This window comes from Bombina bombina, chromosome 1 (genome assembly GCF_027579735.1).
Source record: "Bombina bombina isolate aBomBom1 chromosome 1, aBomBom1.pri, whole genome shotgun sequence".
Lineage (NCBI taxonomy): Eukaryota > Metazoa > Chordata > Amphibia > Anura > Bombinatoridae > Bombina > Bombina bombina.
This window is the reverse complement of record NC_069499.1, coordinates 1,456,483,058-1,456,502,914: the sequence shown is the minus strand read 5'-3', so window position 1 is coordinate 1,456,502,914 and position 19,857 is coordinate 1,456,483,058. Positions and strand designations below refer to the sequence as shown.

Here is a 19,857-nt window from a genome sequence, read left to right as displayed (position 1 = left end):
CCTCCACCTGCCTACACTTATTAACCCCTAATCTGCCGAGCGGACCGCACCGTTATTATTATAAAGTTATTAACCCCTAATCCGCCTCACTAACCCTATAATAAATAGTATTAACCCCTAATCTGCCCTCCCTAACATCGCCGACACCTAACTTCAAACATTAACCCCTAATCTGCCGACTGGAGCTCACCGCTATTCTAATAAATGTATTAACCCCTAAAGCTAAGTCTAACCCTAACACTAACACCCCCCTAAATTAAATATAATTTTAATCTAACGAAATTAATTAACTCTTATTAAATAAATTATTCCTATTTAAAGCTAAATACTTACCTGTAAAATAAATCCTAATATAGCTACAATATAAATTATAATTATATTATAGCTATTTTAGGATTAATATTTATTTTACAGGTAACTTTGTATTTATTTTAACCAGGTACAATAGCTATTAAATAGTTAAGAACTATTTAATAGCTAAAATAGTTAAAATAATTACAAAATTACCTGTAAAATAAATCCTAACCTAAGTTACAATTAAACCTAACACTACACTATCAATAAATTAATTAAATAAACTACCTACAATTACCTACAATTAACCTAACACTACACTATCAATAAATTAATTAAATACAATTCCTACAAATAAATACAATTAAATAAACTAGCTAAAGTACAAAAAATAAAAAAGAACTAATGTTACAAAAAATAAAAAAATATTTACAAACATAAGAAAAATCTTACAACAATTTTAAACTAATTACACCTACTCTAAGCCCCCTAATAAAATAACAAAGCCCCCCAAAATAAAAAAATGCCCTACCCTATTCTAAATTACTAAAGTTCAAAGCTCTTTTACCTTACCAGCCCTGAACAGGGCCCTTTGCGGGGCATGCCCCAAGAAGTTCAGCTCTTTTGCCTGTAAAAAAAAACATACAATACCCAAGCCCCCCAACATTACAACCCACCACCCACATACCCCTAATCTAACCCAAACCCCCCTTAAATAAACCTAACACTAAGCCCCTGAAGATCATCCTACCTTGTCTTCACCTCACTGGGTATCACACCGATCCATCCAGATGAGCTCCTCCGATGTCCTGGTCCAAGCCCAAGCGGGGGGCTGAAGAGGTCCATGATCCGGCTGAAGTCTTCATCCAAGCGGGAGCTGAAGAGGTCCATGATCCGGATGAAGTCTTCATCCAAGCGGGAGCTGAAGAGGTCCATGATCCGGATGAAGTCTTCTATCAACGGCATCTTCAATCTTCTTTCTTCCGGATCCATCTTGCAGACCTCCGACGCGGAACATCCTCTTCTCCCGACGCCTACTAGCCGAATGACGGTTCCTTTAAGGGACGTCATCCAAGATGGCGTCCCTCGAATTCCGATTGGCTGATAGGATTCTATCAGCCAATCGGAATTAAGGTAGGAATATTCTGATTGGCTGATGGAATCAGCCAATCAGAATCAAGTTCAATCCGATTGGCTGATCCAATCAGATTGAGCTCGCATTCTATTGGCTGTTCCGATCAGCCAATAGAATGCGAGCTCAATCTGATTGGCTGATTGGATCAGCCAATCGGATTGAACTTGATTCTGATTGGCTGATTCCATCAGCCAATCAGAATATTCCTACCTTAATTCCGATTGGCTGATAGAATCCTATCAGCCAATCGGAATTCGAGGGACGCCATCTTGGATGACGTCCCTTAAAGGAACCGTCATTCGGCTAGTAGGCGTCGGGAGAAGAGGATGTTCCGCGTCGGAGGTCTGCAAGATGGATCCGGAAGAAAGAAGATTGAAGATGCCGTTGATAGAAGACTTCATCCGGATCATGGACCTCTTCAGCTCCCGCTTGGATGATGACTTCATCCGGATCATGGACCTCTTCAGCTCCCGCTTGGATGAAGACTTCAGCCGGATCATGGAACTCTTCAGCCCCCCGCTTGGGCTTGGATCAGGACATCGGAGGAGCTCTTCAGGACGGATCGGTGAACCTGGTATGGTGAAGATAAGGTAGGAAGATCTTCAGGGGCTTAGTGTTAGGTTTATTTAAGGGGGGTTTGGGTTAGATTAGGGGTATGTGGGTGGTGGGTTGTAATGTTGGGGGGGGGTATTGTATGTTTATTTTTTTACAGGCAAAAGAGCTGAATTCTTTGGGGCATGCCCCGCAAAGGGCCCTGTTCAGGGCTGGTAAGGTAACTGTAGTAATTTAGAATAGGGTAGGGCATTTTTTATTTTGGGGGTCTTTGTTATTTTATTAGGGGGCTTAGAGTAGGTGTAATTAGTTTAAAATTGTTGTAATATTTTTCTTATGTTTGCAAATATTTTTTTATTTTTTGTAACTTAGTTCTTTTTTATTTTTTGTACTTTAGTTAGTTTATTTCATTGTAGTTATTTGAAGGAATTGTATTTAATTTATTTATTGATAGTGTAGTGTTAGGTTTAATTGTAGGTAATTGTAGGTATTGTATTTAATTAATTTAATGATAGTATAGTGTTAGGTTTAATTGTAACTTAGGTTAGGATTTATTTTACAGGTAATTTTGTAATTATTTTAACTAGGTAGCTATTAAATAGTTCTTAACTATTTAATAGCTATTGTACCTGGTTAAAATAATTACAAAGTTGCCTGTAAAATAAATATTAATCCTAAATATAGCTATAATATAATTATAATTTATAGTGTAGCTATATTAGGATTTATTTTACAGGTAAGTATTTTGCTTTAAATAGGAATAATTTATTTAATAAGAGATAATTAATTTCGTTAGATGTAAATTATATTTAACTTAGGGGGGTGTTAGTGTTAGGGTTAGACTTAGCTTTAGGGGTTAATACATTTATTAGAATAGCGGTGAGCTCCAGTCGGCAGATTAGGGGTTAATAATTGAAGTTAGGTGTCGGCGATGTTAGGGAGGGCAGATTAGGGGTTAATACTATTTATTATAGGGTTAGTGAGGCGGATTAGGGGTTAATAACTTTATTATAGTAGCGCTCAGGTCCGGTCGGCAGATTAGGGGTTAATAAGTGTAGGCAGGTGGAGGCGACGTTGTGGGGGGCAGATTAGGGGTTAATAAATATAATATAGGGGTCGACGATGTTAGGGCAGCAGATTAGGGGTACATAGGGATAATGTAAGTAGCGGCGGTTTACGGAGCGGCAGATTAGGGGTTAATAATAATATGCAGGGGTCAGCGATAGCGGGAGCGGCAGATTAGGGGTTAATAAGTGTAAGGTTAGGGGTGTTTAGTGCAGACGTAGGAAGTGTTTCCGCATAGCAAACAATGGGGCTGCGTTAGGAGCTGAACGCGGCTTTTTTGCAGGTGTTAGGTTTTTTTTCAGCTCAAACAGCCCCATTGTTTCCTATGGGAGAATCGTGCACGAGCACGTTTTTGAGGCTGGCCGCTTGCGTAAGCAACTCTGGTATCGAGAGTTGAAGCTGCGTTAAAAATGCTCTATGCTCCTTTTTTGGAGCCTAACGCAGCCTTTATGTGGACTCTCAATACCAGAGTTCTTTTTATGGTGCGGCCAGAAAAAAGCCGGCGTTAGTTTTTCGGGTCTTTACCGACAAAACTCCAAATCTAGCCATAAGTGCTTTAATTCATTAGCGTGTTTTCTTTTTTCGACTCTTATGTCCTTTTAGTGTAGGATTGTAAATAACATAATTTATGTAAGAACTTACCTGATAAATTCATTTCTTTCATATTAGCAAGAGTCCATGAGCTAGTGACGTATGAGATATACATTCCTACCAGGAGGGGCAAAGTTTCCCAAACCTTAAAATGCCTATAAATACACCCCTCACCACACCCACAATTCAGTTTAACGAATAGCCAAGAAGTGGGGTGATAAGAAAAAAGTGCGAAAGCATATAAAATAAGGAATTGGAATAATTGTGCTTTATACAAAAAAATCATAACCACCACAAAAAAGGGCGGGCCTCATGGACTCTTGCTAATATGAAAGAAATGAATTTATCAGGTAAGTTCTTACATAAATTATGTTTTCTTTCATGTAATTAGCAAGAGTCCATGAGCTAGTGACGTATGGGATAATGACTACCCAAGATGTGGATCTTTCCACACAAGAGTCACTAGAGAGGGAGGGATAAAATAAAGACAGCCAATTCCTGCTGAAAATAATCCACACCCAAAATAAAGTTTAATGAAAAACATAAGCAGAAGATTCAAACTGAAACCGCTGCCTGAAGTACTTTTCTACCAAAAACTGCTTCAGAAGAAGAAAACACATCAAAATGGTAGAATTTAGAAAAAGTATGCAAAGAGGACCAAGTTGCTGCTTTGCAAATCTGATCAATCGAAGCTTCATTCCTAAACGCCCAGGAAGTAGAAACTGACCTAGTAGAATGAGCTGTAATCCTATGAGGCGGAGTCTTACCCGACTCAAAATAGGCAAGATGAAATAAAGATTTCAACCAAGATGCCAAAGAAATGGCAGAAGTTTTCTGGCCTTTCTAAAACCGGAAAAGATAACAAATAAACCAGAAGTCTTTTGGAAAGACTTAATAGCTTCAACATAATATTTCAAAGCTCTAATAACATCCAAAGAATGCAACGATTTCTCCTTAGAATTCTTAGGATTAGGACATAATGAAGGAACCACAATGTTTCTACTAATGTTGTTGGAATTCACAACTTAGGTAAAAATTCAAAAGAAGTTCGCAACACCGCCTTATCCTGATGAAAAATCAGAAAAGGAGACTCACAAGAAAGAGCAGATAATTCAGAAACTCTTCTGGCAGAAGAGATGGCCAAAAGGAACAAAACTTTCCAAGAAAGTAATTTAATATCCAATGAATGCATAGGTTCAAATGGAGGAGCTTAAAGAGCCCCCAGAACCAAATTCAAACTCCAAGGAGGAGAAATTGACTTAATGACAGGCTTTATACGAACCAAAGCTTGTACAAAACAATGAATATCAGGAAGAATAGCAATCTTTCTGTGAAAAAGAACAGAAAGAGCAGAGATTTGACCTTTCAAGGAACTTGCGGACAAACCCTTATCTAAACCATCCTGAAGAAATTGTAATATTCTTGGTATTCTAAAAGAATGCCAAGAAAAATGATGAGAAAGACACCAAGAAATATAAGTCTTCCAGACTCTATAATATATCTCTCTGGATACAGATTTACGAGCCTGTAACATAGTATTAATCACAGAGTCAGAGAAACCTCTTTGACCAAGAATCAAGCGTTCAATCTCCATACCTTTAAATTTAAGGATTTCAGATCCTGATGGAAAAAAAGGACCTTGAGACAAAAGGTCTGGTCTTAACGGAAGAGTCCACGGTTGGCAAGAGGCCATCCGGACAAGATCCTCATACCAAAACCTGTGAGGCCATGCCGGAGCTACCAGCAGAACAAACGAGCATTCCTTCAGAATCTTGGAGATTACTCTTGGAAGAAGAACTAGAGGCGGAAAGATATAGGCAGGATGATACTTCCAAGGAAGTGAAAATGCATCCACTGCCTCCGCCTGAGGATCCCGGGATCTGGACAGATACCTGGGAAGTTTCTTGTTTAGATGAGAAGCCATCAGATCTATTTCTGGAAGTTCCCACATTTGAACAATCTGAAGAAATACCTCTGGTTGAAGAGACCATTCGCCCGGATGCAACGTTTGGCGACTGAGATAATCCGCTTTCCAATTGTCCATACCTGGGATATAAACCGCAGAGATTAGACAGGAGCTGGATTCCGCCCAAACCAAAATTCGAGATACTTCTTTCATAGCCAGAGGACTGTGAGTCCCTCCTTGATGATTGATGTATGCCACAGTTGTGACATTGTCTTATCTGAAAACAAATGAACAACTCTCTCTTCGGAAGAGGCCAAGACTGAAGAGCTCTGAAAATTGCACGGAGTTCCAAAATATTGATCGGAAATCTCACCTCCTGAGATTCCCAAACCCCTTGTGCCGTCAGATACCCCCACACAGCTCCCCAACCTGTAAAACTAGCATCTGTTGAGATTATAGTCCAGGTCGGAAGAACAAAGAAGCCCCCTGAACTAAACGATGGTGATCTGTCCACCATGTCAGAGAGTGTCGTAAAATCGGTTTAAAGATATAAATTGAGATATCTTTGAGTAATCCCTGCACCATTGGTTCAGCATACAGAGCTGAAGAGGTCGCATGTGAAAACGAGCAAAGGAGATCGCATCTGATGCGGCAGTCCTAAGACCCAACATTTCCATGCATAAGGCTACCAAAGGGAATGATTGTGACTGAAGGTTTTGACAAGCTGATATCAATGTTAAACTTCTCTTGTCTGACAAGGACAGAGTCATAGACACTGAATTTATCTAGAAACCTAAAAAGGTTACCCTTGTCTGAGGAATCAATGAACTGATTGGAAAATTGATCCTCCAACCATGAACTTGAAGAAACAACACAAGTCGATTCGTATGAGATTCTACGAAAATGAGAAGACTGAGCAAGTACCAAGATATCGTCCAAATAAGGAAATACCAAAACCCTATTCTCTGATTACAGAAAGAAGGGCACCGAGAACCTTTGAAAAAAATTCTTGGAACTGAGGCTAGGCCAAACGGTAGAGCCACAAAACTGGTAATGCTTGTCTAAAAAGAGAATCTCAGACACTAAAAGTAATCTGGATGAATCGGAATATGCAGATACACATCCTGTAAATCTATTGTAGACATATAATGCCCTTGCTAAACAAAAGGCAGGATAGTCCTACAGTAACCATCTTGAATGTTGGTATCCTAACATAACGATTCAATAATGATAGATCCAGAACTGGTCTGAAGGAATTGACCTTCTTTGGTACAATGAAGAGATAAAATAAAACCCCAGCCCCTGTTCCAGAACTGGAACTGGCATAAATACTCCAGCCAACTCTAGATCTGAAACACATTTCAGAAATGCTGAGCCTTGCTGTGTTAACTGGGACACGGGAAAGAAAAGAATCTCTTAGCAGGAGGCCTTAACTTGAAGCCAATTCTGTACCTTTCTGAAACAATGTTTCTGAAACCAGAGATTAAGAACGGAATTGATCCAAATTTCTTTGAAGAAAATGTAATCTGCCCCATACCAGCTGAGCTGGAATAAGGGCCGCACCTTCATAGGTACTTAGGAGCTGGCTATAGGTTTCTATAAAGCTCGGATATATTCCAAACTGAAAATAGTTTCCAAACTGATACCGCTCCTGAGGATGAAGGATCAGGCTTTTGTTCCTTGTTGTGAGGAAAGGAACAAAATGATTATTTACCCTGGAAAGAAAGGGAAAGCAAAGTTGACTTAGAAGACATGTCAGCATTCCAAGTTTAATCCATAAAGCTTTTCTAGCTAAAATAGCTAGAGACATATACCTGACATCAACTCTAATGATATCAAAAGATGGTATCACCAATAAAATTATTAGCATGTTATAGAATAATAATAATGCTATAAAATTATGATCTGTTACTTGTTGCGCTAAAGCTTCTAACCAAAAAGTTGAAGCTGCAGCAACATCCGCTAAAAATATAGCAGGTCTAAGAAGATTACCTGAACATAAGTAAGCTTTTCTTAGAAAGGATTCAATTTTCCTATCTAAAGGATCCTTAAATGAAGTACTATCTGCCATAGGAATAGTAGTACATTAGCAGGAGTAGAGACAGCCCCATAACCTTAGGGATTTTTGTCCCAAAAAACTCTAATCTGTCAGATGGCACAGGATATAATTTGCTTAAACGTCTAGAAGGAGTAAATAAATTACCCAAATTATTCCATTCCCTGGAAATTACTTCAGAAATAGCATCAGGGAGATAAAACACTTCTGGAATAACTACCTTATTTAAACGTTTACATTTAGTATCAAGAGGACCAGAATCCTCTATTTCTAATGCAAATAACACTTCTTTAAGTAAAGAACGAATAAATTCCATCTTGAACAAATACAAAGATTTATCAGCATCAAAATGATGATGTTCATTTAAAAATTCATCTGAAAAAAAGAGAAGTTTTAAAAGACTTTTATGTATACTAGAAGGAGAAATAACAGACATAGCCTTCTTAATGGATTTAAAATAAATAAAATCTCTTATGTTATCAGGAACACTCTGAAAATTAGATGTTGACGGAACAGCAACAGGTAATGTAACAGTACTAAAGGAAATTTTATCTGCATTAATAAGTTTGACATGACATGCAATACAAATAACAGCTGGAGAAACAGATACCAAAAGTTTATAGCAGACTTAGCTTGGTAGCTCCAGCACTGTGCAGTGATTTTCCTGTAGTAACTTCTGACTCAGTTGCAACGTGGAACATCTTGCAATATGTAAAAGAAAAAAACAACATATAAAGCAAAATTGATCAAATTCCTTAAATGACAGTTTCAGGAATGGGAAAAAAATGCCAGTGAACAAGCTTCTAGCAACCAGAAGCAATAAATAATGAGACTTAAATAATGTGGAGACAAAAATGACGCCCATATTTTTTAGCGCCAAAAAAGACGCCCACATTATTTGGCGCCTAAATGCTTTTGGCGCCAAAAATGACGCCACATCCGGAACGCCGACATTTTTGGCGCAAAATAACGTCAAAGAATGACGCAACTTCCGGCGACACGTATGACGCCGGAAACGGAAATAGAATTTTTGCGCCAAAAAAGTCCGCGCCAAGAATGACGCAATAAAATGAAGCATTTTCAGCCCCCGCGAGCCTAACAGCCCACAGGGAAAAAGTCAAATTTTAAGGTAAAATATGTTAAATTAAAATGCATTATCCCAAATATGAAACTGACTGTCTGAAAATAAGGAAAGTTGAACATTCTGAGTCAAGGCAAATAAATGTTTGAATACATATATTTAGAACTTTATAAACAAAGTGCCCAACCATAGCTAGGAGTGTCACAGAAAATAAGACTTACTTACCCCAGGACACTCATCTACATATAGCAGATAGCCAAACCAGTACTGAAACGAGAATCAGCAGAGGTAATGGTATATATAAGAGTATATCGTCGATCTGAAAAGGGAGGTAAGAGATGAATCTCTACGACCGATAACAGAGAACCTATGAAATAGACCCCTTAGAAGGAGATCACTGCATTCAAATAGGCAATACTCTCCTCACATCCCTCTGACATTCACTGCACGCTGAGAGGAAAACCGGGCTCCAACTTGCTGCGGAGCGCATATCAACGTAGAATCTAGCACAAACTTACTTCACCACCTCCATCGGAGGCAAAGTTTGTAAAACTGAATTGTGGGTGTGGTGAGGGGTGTATTTATAGGCATTTTAAGGTTTGGGAAACTTTGCCCCTCCTGGTAGGAATGTATATCTCATACGTCACTAGCTCATGGACTCTTGCTAATTACATGAAAGAAAATATGATTTTATATAGATATGTGTTTTGGGTGTCTCTGCTGAAATCACCCCTTAACATTTCCCATAGAGGTAAATGTTTTGCATTAAAAACATTTCTTCATTAAATTTTGGATGCAGTAATAATTATTCATCCAACTGCAGAATCAGAAATATAACCATCTTAAACGTGTCATCAATGGTCAGTTACAGGCCGTCTATAGAGAATCTGGTACGATATATTGCTGCTTCTTGCTATTAATGCCAATTCTTTCCTTTTTTCTGTCTATTGTGCATCTATACCTTTTTGTAATCTCTTTCTCTCTCCATTCATTCTCACTTTTTTGCCCACCACCTCTTATTCTACTTACAAAGCCAAAGCGAGGAATGTAGGTCCTTAGCATCAACTGTGACTGATTATTTCAGTCACAGAAAAGCAAAATGGAACATGACTCTGACAAATTAATTATATATATCAGCAATAACAATTTATTCAAAATACCAGATCTCGAAAATTGCCCACTCCTAACTGAAGCACATACAACCTTAGGATTGCTAACTGAAATGGCTGACTGTGTGTATGTGTGTGTGGGCATGCCTTTGGGTGAGTGTGTATGAGTGTATGCATGTGTGCGTGTTTGTATGTGTGCATGTGTTTGTATGTCTTTGTGTGTGTATATGTGCCTGTTTGTATGTGTGCATGTATTTGCATGTCTTTGTGTGTGTATGTGTGTGTGTATGTGTGCGTGTTTGTATCTGTGCATGTGTTTGCATGTCTTTGTGTGTGTGTGTATGTGTGCATGTGTTTGCATGTCTTTGTGTGTGTATGTGTGCGTGTTTGTATCTGTGCAAGTGTTTGCATGTCTTTGTGTGTGTATGTGTGTTTGTATGTGTGCATGTGTTTGTATGTCTTTGCGTGTGTATGTGTGTGTGTTTGTATGTGTGCATGTGTTTGCATGTCTTTGCATGTCTTTGTGTGTGTGTGTATGTGTGCGTGTTTGTATGTGTGCATGTGTTTGTATGTCTTTGTGTGTATGTGTGCCTGTTTGTATCTGTGCATGTGTTTGCATGTCTTTGTGTGTGTATTTGTGTTTGTATGTCTTTGTGTGTGTATGTGTGCGTGTTTGTATCTGTGCATGTGTTTGCATGTCTTTGTGTGTATGTGTGCGTGTTTGTATGTGTGCATGTGTTTGCATGTCTTTGTGTGTGTATGTGTGTGTGTTTGTATCTGTGCATGTATTTGCATGTCTGTTTGTGTATGCATGTGTGCGTTTGTATGTGTGCATGTGTTTGCATGTCTTTGTGTGTGTATGTGTGTATGTGTGCGTGTTTGTATGTGTGCATGTGTTTGCATGTCTTTGTGTGTGCATATGTGTATGCATGTGTGTGTGTTTGTATGTGTGCATTTGTATGTCTTTGTGTATGTGTGTGTGTATATATATATATATATATATATATATGTGTGTGTGAGCATATGATTCTGTACTTATGTGTGCATGTATGCATTTGTGTGTGAATTTGTTTGTAGTGATGTCGCAAACCTAAAAAATTGGGTTCGTGAACAGCGAACGCGAACTTCCACAAGAGTTTGCGAACGGGCGAACCGCCATAGACTTCAATAGGCAGGTGAATTTTAAAACCCACAAGGACTCTTTCTGGCCACAATAGTGATGGAAAAGTTGTTTCAAGGGCACTAAAACCTGGACTGTGGCATGCCGGAGGGGGATCCATGGCAAAACTCCCATGGAAAATTACATAGTTGATGCAGAGTCTGGTATTAATCCATAAGGGGCATAAATCACTTAACATTCCTACATTGTTTGGAATAACGTGCTTTAAAACATCAGGTATGATTTTGTATCGATCAGGTAGTGTAAGGGTTACGCCCGCTTCACAGAGCGCAGTGTAGGTGATATACCTGCCCTGACCATGCTTTGCAGACCAGGTATCAGTGGTCAGATGGACCCTTGCCCCAACACTGTGTGCCAGACATGCCATTATAGCAGACTTATATGGATTTGGCGTTGCTTTTTGGTAATTAGAAGGCTGCTAAATGCCACTGCGCACCACACGTGTTTTATGCCCAGCAGAGAAGGGGTTAATTAGGGAGCATGTAGGGAGCTTGTAGAGTTAATTTTAGCTTCAAGGGACAGTCAACCATAGAATTGTTATTGTTTTAAAAGATAGATAATCCCTTTATTACTCATTCCCCAGTTTTACATAATTAACAGTTATATTAATGTACTTTTTACCTCTGTGATTACCTTGTATCTAGGAACCTTCTTCCAGCCCCCTGATCACATGACTGTGACTGTTTATTATCTATTGTCTTAAATTTAGCATTGTATTGTGCTAGATCTTAAATAACTTTCTGTGCCTGAACACAGTGTTATCTATATAGCCCACGTGTACTTTCTATCTCTTTGTGTTGAAAAGAGATTTAAAAAGCATGTGATAAGAGGCAGCCCTCAAAGGCTTAGAAATTAGCATATGAGCCTACCTATGTTTAGTTTAAACTAAGAATACCAAGAGAAAAAAGCAAATTTGATGATAAAAGTAAATTGGAAAGTCAATTAAAATGAAAAGTCCTATCTGAATAATGAAAGTTTAATTTATACTTGACTGTCCCTTTAAGTGTAGTGTAGTAGACAACCCAAAGTATTGATCTAGGCCCATTTTGGTATATTTCATGCCACCATTTCACCGCCAAATGCAATCAAATAAAAAAAAATTGTTCACTTTTTCACAAACTTTAGGTTTCTCACAGAAATTGTTTACAAACAACTTATGCAATTATGGCATAAATGGTTGTAAATGCATCTCTGGGATCCCCTTTGTTCAGAAATAGCAGACTTATATGGCTTTGGCGTTGCTTTTTGGTAATTAGAAGGCTGCTAAATGCCACTGCACACCACACGTGTTTTATGCCCAGCAGTGAAGGGGTTAATTAGGGAGCATGTAGGCAGCTTGTAGAGTTAATTTTAGCTTAAGTGTAGTGTAGTAGACAACCCAAAGTATTGATCTAGGCCCATTTTGGTATATTTAATGCCACCATTTCACCGCCAAATGCGATCAAATTTAAAAAAAACTTTTTTTTTTTAGGTTTCTCACTGAAATTATTTACAAACAGCTTGTGCAATTATGGCACAAATGGTTGTAAATGCTTCTCTGGGATCCCCTTTGTTCAGAAATAGCAGACATATATGACTTTGTCGTTGCTTTCTGGTAATTAGAAAGCCGCTAAATGCTGCTGCGCATCACACGTGTATTATGGCTAGCAGTGAAGGGGTTAATTAGGTAGTTTGTAGGGAGCTTGCAGGGTTAATTTTAGCTTTAGTGTAGAGATCAGCCTCCCACCTGACTAGGGTTGCCACCTGTCCCTTAAAATACAGAACACTTATAAGTTACACATGCTGCAGGGTGTGCAGGGAGGAATATGCATAGTGCATATGACTAGTGCTGTCCAGAAACACAATACATGTTCCTCCCTGCAGCATGTGTAACTCATAAGTGTCCAGGAAAGCATGGCTGAGGTGGCAACCCTACACCTGACACATCAGACCCCCTGATCTCTCCCAAACAGCTCCCTTCCCTCCCCCACCCCACAATTGTCCCCGCCATCTTAAGTACTGGCAGAAAGTCTGCCAGTACTAAAATAAAAGGTTTTTACATTTTTTTTATTAAAAAATTAAGCATATTTACATATGCTGTGGTGTAACATCCCCCCTTATCCCCCAACCTCCCTGATCCCCCCAAAACAGCTCTCTAACCCTCCCCATCTGCCTTATTGGCGGCCATCTTGGGTAGTGGGAGCTGTCTGCTATTATTTCACAGTCAAAAAAGTGTTGTTTTTTTTAAATGTACACTACTGTTACACCAGATATGAGTGGTGGCACTGGGCAAGTGGGCACAGTATACGCTGTGAGCCTGACACACACGCTGGCAGGCAGGCAACTGCAATTAGATTACACAGGGAAAAAAAAAGCAGACTGATGTTCTAGCCCTAAAAAGGGCTTTTTGGGGTGCTGTCCTTACAGCAGAGATCAGATGAGTCCTTCAGGACTGTAGTGGAAACTGAATACACTAGCCTAGCTATCGATTTCCCTATTAAATCAGCAGCAGCTACACTGTCCCTCCTCTCACTAAGAATGCAGCCTCCAAATGAATCTAAAATGGATGCTGTCCAGGAGGTGGGAGGGTCTGGGAGGGAGGGTCTGCTGCTGATTGGCTGTAATGTGTAATCTGACTGTGAGGTACAGGGTCAAAGTTTACTCAATGATGACGAATAGGGGGCAGATCGAACATCGCATATGTTCGCCCGCCGAGGTGAATGCGAACATGCTATGTTCGCCGTGAACTGTTCGCCGCCAAACTATTCGCGACATCACTATTTGTTCGTATATGTATGTGTGCATGTGCATATGTTTGAGTGTGTATATATCTCATTAGCTATGTTTCGGAAGGGGTGCTTTTCAAATGAGGGGGACCCAGTCACAGACTTTGTCCTGAGGCCCAGTGAGTTCTAGTTACGCCTCTGCTTTAAACGCCCTCTATTAGATGAAACAGAGAAAAATAGTTGACTAAAGACTAAAGTTGACTCTTTAAACAGACATTAAGATATTTTATACACACATTGTATATCAGTAACTACTGAATTGCAAAAGATATGCATACAAAAATAGATTTTTTTAAACATTAAAAACTGTCACTTATATTTTGCAAAATGCTGCCCATTTTCCATTTGATTCATTCATTAAAATTGCAATATTTCTTGTTCAGTTTAACATTATATCTCAATACTGCACCACTTTACACCCTTATGATATAGCTGTTTGTTAGTATTTTCCACTCATTGTTTTGAACCATCAACTGTTTTTTTTCAGCAGACAACAACTTTAGATTCCATAATATCCAAATATAGGAAAAACACGATATACAAAATGTAAAATAAAATGAATGTGATTTCTTACACCCACCACATGATTCTGTTCTAAATACATATGTTACTGTTAGACAACTGTTACACTGATAGTCAACTGTGCTGATGGTATACATTGTTGCCAAGGTTATCACCTTATAGCCACTGCATTTTATGAGGTAGGGTGATAAAAAAGAGCCTCCTTTCCCTTTTAAACATCTTTCTGGTACTTAGTTGGGTCAGGTGATTATTATTACCATTAGTGATCAAATGCAAATTAGAAGGGCATGCCCTCTCCCAAATGAGTGATATATTTCCACTCTAATAAAATCACAGGGGAGATAGAAGCTGCATATTTCAATAGAAAACTGGTGTTTAATAGGGCAGGCGATCACAGTTTCTAATGGTGATTACATGGATCTTTTAAAGTAAGGTGCCACTTGTCCCTTTAGGTCAAATTGTAAGGGAGATAGGAGATTCATTAGAACCCTCCTCACAGTGGGGGTTCTACAGAGGTGCAACCGCCCCAGTCTTTTAGATTTAATGTCAGTTTTTTTTAACCCCTTAACGACCGAGGACGTGCAGGGTACGTCCTCAAAAAAAAGGCAGTTAACGCCTGAGAACGTACCCTGCACGTCCTCGGTGTGGAAAGCAGCTGGAAGCGATCCTGTTTGCTTCCAGCTGCTTTCCGGTTATTGCAGTGATGCCTCGATATGGAGGCATCCTGCAATAACCTTTTGAAGCCATCCGATGCAGAGAGAGCCACTCTGTGGCCCTCTCTGCACCGGAGATCGGTGGCTTCCTTCGTTGGTGGGTGGGAGCAGTACCGGGAGGCGGGTGGCGGCCATCGATGGCCCTGGAGATGTGGAGGGGGGCGGGATCGTGGGCGGGGATGCCCGGGGGCGCGCACGGACGCGCGCGCGTGCACGGGAGGGCGGGGGCGGGCGCGTGCACGGGGAGGGAGCAGGTGGGAACCGCTACACTACAGAAAAAGGTGCAATCAGTTTAAAATAAGTTAAAAAAAAAACGATCAATGAGGTGGTTGGGGTTTGTGGTGGTGGTGGGGGGGGGGGTTGGGGAAGCTACACTACAGGAAAAAAAAAACTAAGAAAAAAAAGCACGTTTTTGTGTAAGCTGGGTACTGGCAGACAGCTGCCAGTACCCAAGATGGCCCCAATAAGGCAGATAGGGAAGGTTACAGAGCTGTTTTGGGGGGGATCAGGGAGGTTGGAGGCTAAGGGGGGTCCTATACAGCAGAATAATTATTATTTTTTTTTTTTTTAAAAAAAATAAACCCCCCAAAAAGCTTTTATTTTAGTACTGGCAGACTTTCTGCCAGTACTTAAGATGGCGGGGACAATTGTGGGGTGGGGGAGGGAAGGGAGCTGTTTGGGAGGGATCAGGGGGTCTGATGTGTCAGGTGGGAGGCTGATCTCTACACTAAAGCTAAAATTAACCCTGCAAGCTCCCTACAAACTTCCTAATTAACCCCTTCACTGCTAGCCATAATACACGTGTGATGCGCAGCAGCATTTTGCGGCCTTCTAATTACCAGAAAGCAACGCCAAAGTCATATATATCTGCTATTTCTGAACAAAGGGGATCCCAGAGAAGCATTTACAACCATTTGTGCCATAATTGCACAAGCTGTTTGTAAATGATTTCAGTGAGAAACCTAAAATTGTGAAAAATTTAACGTTTTTTTTTTATTTGATCGCATTTGGCGGTGAAATGGTGGCATGAAATATACCAAAATGGGCCTAGATCATTACTTTGGGTTGTCTACTACACTACACTAAAGCTAAAATTAACCATACAAGCTCCCTACAAGCTCCCTAATTAACCCCTGCACTGCTGGGCATAATACACGTGTGGTGCGCAGCGGCATTTAGCGGCCTTCTAATTACCAAAAAGCAATGCCAAAGCCATATATGTCTGCTATTTCTGAACAAAGGGGATCCCAGAGAAGCATTTACAACCATTTGTGCCATAATTGCACAAGCTGTTTGTAAATAATTTCAGTGAGAAACCGAAAGTTTGTGAAAAAATTTGTGAAAAAGTGAATGATATTTTGTATTTGATCGCATTTGGCGGTGAAATGGTGGCATGAAATATACCAAAATTGGCCTAGATCAATACTTTATTGACTTTGGGATGTCTTCTAAAAAAAAGTATATACATGTCAATTGATATTCAGGGATTCCTGAAAGATATTAGTGTTCCAATGTAACTAGCGCTAATTTTGAAAAAAAGTAGTTTGGAAATAGCAAAATGCTACTTGTATTTATGGCCCTATAGCTTTCAAAAAAAGCAAAGAACATGTAAATATTAGGTATTTCTAAACTCAGGACAAAATTTAGAAACTATTTAGCATGTTTTTTTTTTGGTGGTTGTAGATGTGTAACAGATTTTGGGGGTCAAAGTTAAAAAAAGTGTGTTTTTTTCCATTTTTTCCTCATATTTTATAATTTTTTTATAGTAAATTATAAGATATGATGAAAATAATGGTATTTTTAGAAAGTTAATTTAATGGCGAGAAAAACGGTATATAATATGTGTGGGTACAGTAAATGAGTAAGAGGGAAATTACAGCTAAACACAAACACCGCAAAAATGTAAAAATAGCCTTGGTCCCAAACGGACAGAAAATGGAAAAGTGCTGTGGTCATTAAGGGGTTAAACAAGGGACAAAATACCTTGTTCTCGGCATCCTATGATGTACCAGTCACACCCCTACCCACCCAGTAATTCCATCAGACTGAATATGAAACTTTTAAACAGAGTCTAGAGATCAATTAAGTAAAACCTCTTTCTTAAAGGATTACTTTCTGTTATAATTTTTAAGCTAAATAACTAACATATTAAAGTTAATAAACATTAATTAAAACCTACTGACCTATATTTTCTCCAAAACAAAGTTTCATAACGTTCTAAAAGTTATATCTTTTATTCGCCGATGATGTCACTTTATCCTGCATGTTCAAAATACTTAAACCAATAACTTTGTGTTTAAAGCGCCATTTTGAAACCTAGGTATTGTAAACGGATTGGTACAGAGCAAAGGATACCCACGGAGTGGGTTTGGAAAACAATTAAATTTGCAGACAAGATTTCTGATATACGGTAGAGATATGTTAATGAAATGCTATTGATAAAAAGCGTATTTGGGGTAGTTAGTTAGTAACAGGCATAGAAAATATTTACTTACAGTGGCCCTTTAAGTTTAATACAGTTTATCTCCATAGACCCTCCGTTGTGCACAGACTTACAGACAAAAACATCCTACGAGTTTCATGCTTGCGGCATTTTCTCAGGAATATTTTAGCTATGAATCTCCAGTGTTTAGATAGGGGTTAGTGGAGGGAAGGTGTTAACCTTTTGCAGGATATATAGAACAAAGGTATTATTAACCCTTTCATATATTATTATTGTGTATCTCTTTCATATTATTAGATATAATCCTGTGGTATTTATTTTTATATTTTTTTTTATATATTGTACTATATTTCTCTATATGTCTCTTTCTTTTCCTTCAATTGTCCATTAAAACATATATAATTTACAAATATTTGTTTGTATTAAAAGAACATATCTGTGAACAGCTAATAATCTATATTTAAATAAATACATGGTTTACAAACATTGTCTCACTATATTAGAACATCATTAAACCTCTTGCTGCAGGCAATTGCAATGTTATGGTAATCATAAAAGAGCAATAATAAAAGGCTCCAATGTGTTAGTAAATTTTCTTATAGCACTATTGCTTGCAACTACCTGCATGTTTAACACCTGCAAATGAGTTAAACACATAGTTAAAAGCAGCTTTGGAGCAGCAATGCACTTCTAGTCTACAGCCAATGGTGGCTACAGACATATGATGCCCCTGACTGGCTTACCAACCTATGTTCAGCCCAGTAAAAGTAATGCATTGGTGCTCTGGAACGAATTTTAACTATATGATCACCTTCTTTACTGGGGTTAAAAACATTGCCACGGTACAATTATAAGATGCTCTAGCAAATTAGAAAATTTTATGTTGTCCATTTTAATTGAACCTTATAGAATGAAAACAAAGAAATCAGTATATCTTTATGTCTACATGTAATGACAAATAATATTTATTGTGATTGAATATGTCATTATTATAACGTTCTTAATTAGCATCAACTTGTGCAAGACCTCAAATAACCATTAGTAGCCCAAATATTCTCACCCCCACTCAAGCACACATTGTCCTGACCTCAAAAACTGCCAAAATCCTCCATGTATGTAAATGAGAAGTGGAAAACCTGCAATAAATAAGTAGATAGTTAGTACCACATGTAATGCTATGGCAGAGGGGCCAGTGATATGAAGTTTGTAAAGGATAAAAAGTAAGACTAGTCAGTTCAAGGGGCACTGAGAGTTATGGAAATGATTATCAGTTACCTACTGAGGCAGGCCTTTTTTTGTGGTGGTACACACTGGTACTGAGTACTACCAAGGGAGAGGCAAGGTGTCCGTACACGGACACTGGTGTCCGTGACTAGCCCTTGCAGTGTCCGCCACAATCTTAGTATATCTTTTCTTTCTGATTAAATAATAAACCAGATAATAATTAAATTAATTATAAAAAATATGTAGTGTGAGTAAAGTTAGTGGCTTGTCAAGATACTGATAGCGATATTGGGTGATAAGTTATGGAATAAATAAAGCCTGAGTGAAATACTGGATGTGTATCTGCATCTGTATAATAACACCCAGTTCTATACAGAGACACAGTAGTGACACTGGCACATGGATATAGCCAGACAAGGGCTGTTTATAGGGTCAGTGGTATCTGCATCAGTATAATAACACCCATCGCTATATAATGACACAGTAGTGACACTGGCACATGGGTATAGCCAGAGGAGGGCTGGTTATAGAATCAATGGTATCTGCATCAGTATAATAACACCAAGCACTATATAATGACACAGTAGTGACACTGGCTCATGGGTATAGCCAGAGGAGGGCTGGTTATAGGATCAGTGGTATCTGCATCAGTATAACACCCAGCACTATATAATGACACATTAGTGACACTGGCACATGGGTATAGCCAGAGGAGGGCTGGTTATAGGATCAGTGGTATCTACATCAGTATAATAACACCCAGCACTATATAATGACACAGTAGTGACACTGGCTCATGGGTATAGCCAGAGGAGGGCTGGTTATAGGATCAGTGGTATCTACATCAGTATAACACCAAGCACTATAAAATAATTTAATTTCAAATGTATCTTGGTGTCCTTCACTAAGGTCTGTACTTTGGAAAATGTCCGCCACAGCTTTTGTCTGTGCCTATCCCTGGTACTACCACCTCATAACAGGTAATATTTGTAATCCTCATGTAAATACTCTAGTTTCACAAGAGGGTGCTGAAAAATTTATCAAGCATTGTAAATAATATTTTCCCTTTTCTTTTCTTAGTTACTGAGCACAATATATCAATCAATAAGTACCAGCACCATTTAAAAAAAAAACAAACAAAAAAAACACTGTACAGAGGTAATGCACAAATGTAGAGTTTGACACATAAAAAAGGCCTAAATGAAGAGCAGAACTGTAAAT

The 19,857-nt window shown here is 38.8% G+C and overlaps 1 protein-coding gene across 2 annotated transcripts in view; it reads right to left on the bottom strand.

The window, feature by feature from the left end:
• The window catches only part of AFMID (arylformamidase), a 138,296-nt gene that overhangs the window by 117,458 nt on the left and 981 nt on the right, over positions 1-19,857 (bottom strand). For both annotated transcript variants that reach the window (XM_053706181.1, XM_053706174.1), the window contains exon 4: positions 18,500-18,548. In XM_053706181.1, coding sequence (XP_053562156.1) covers positions 18,500-18,548 — 49 coding nt within the window. The remainder of the gene's footprint in view (positions 1-18,499; positions 18,549-19,857) is intronic.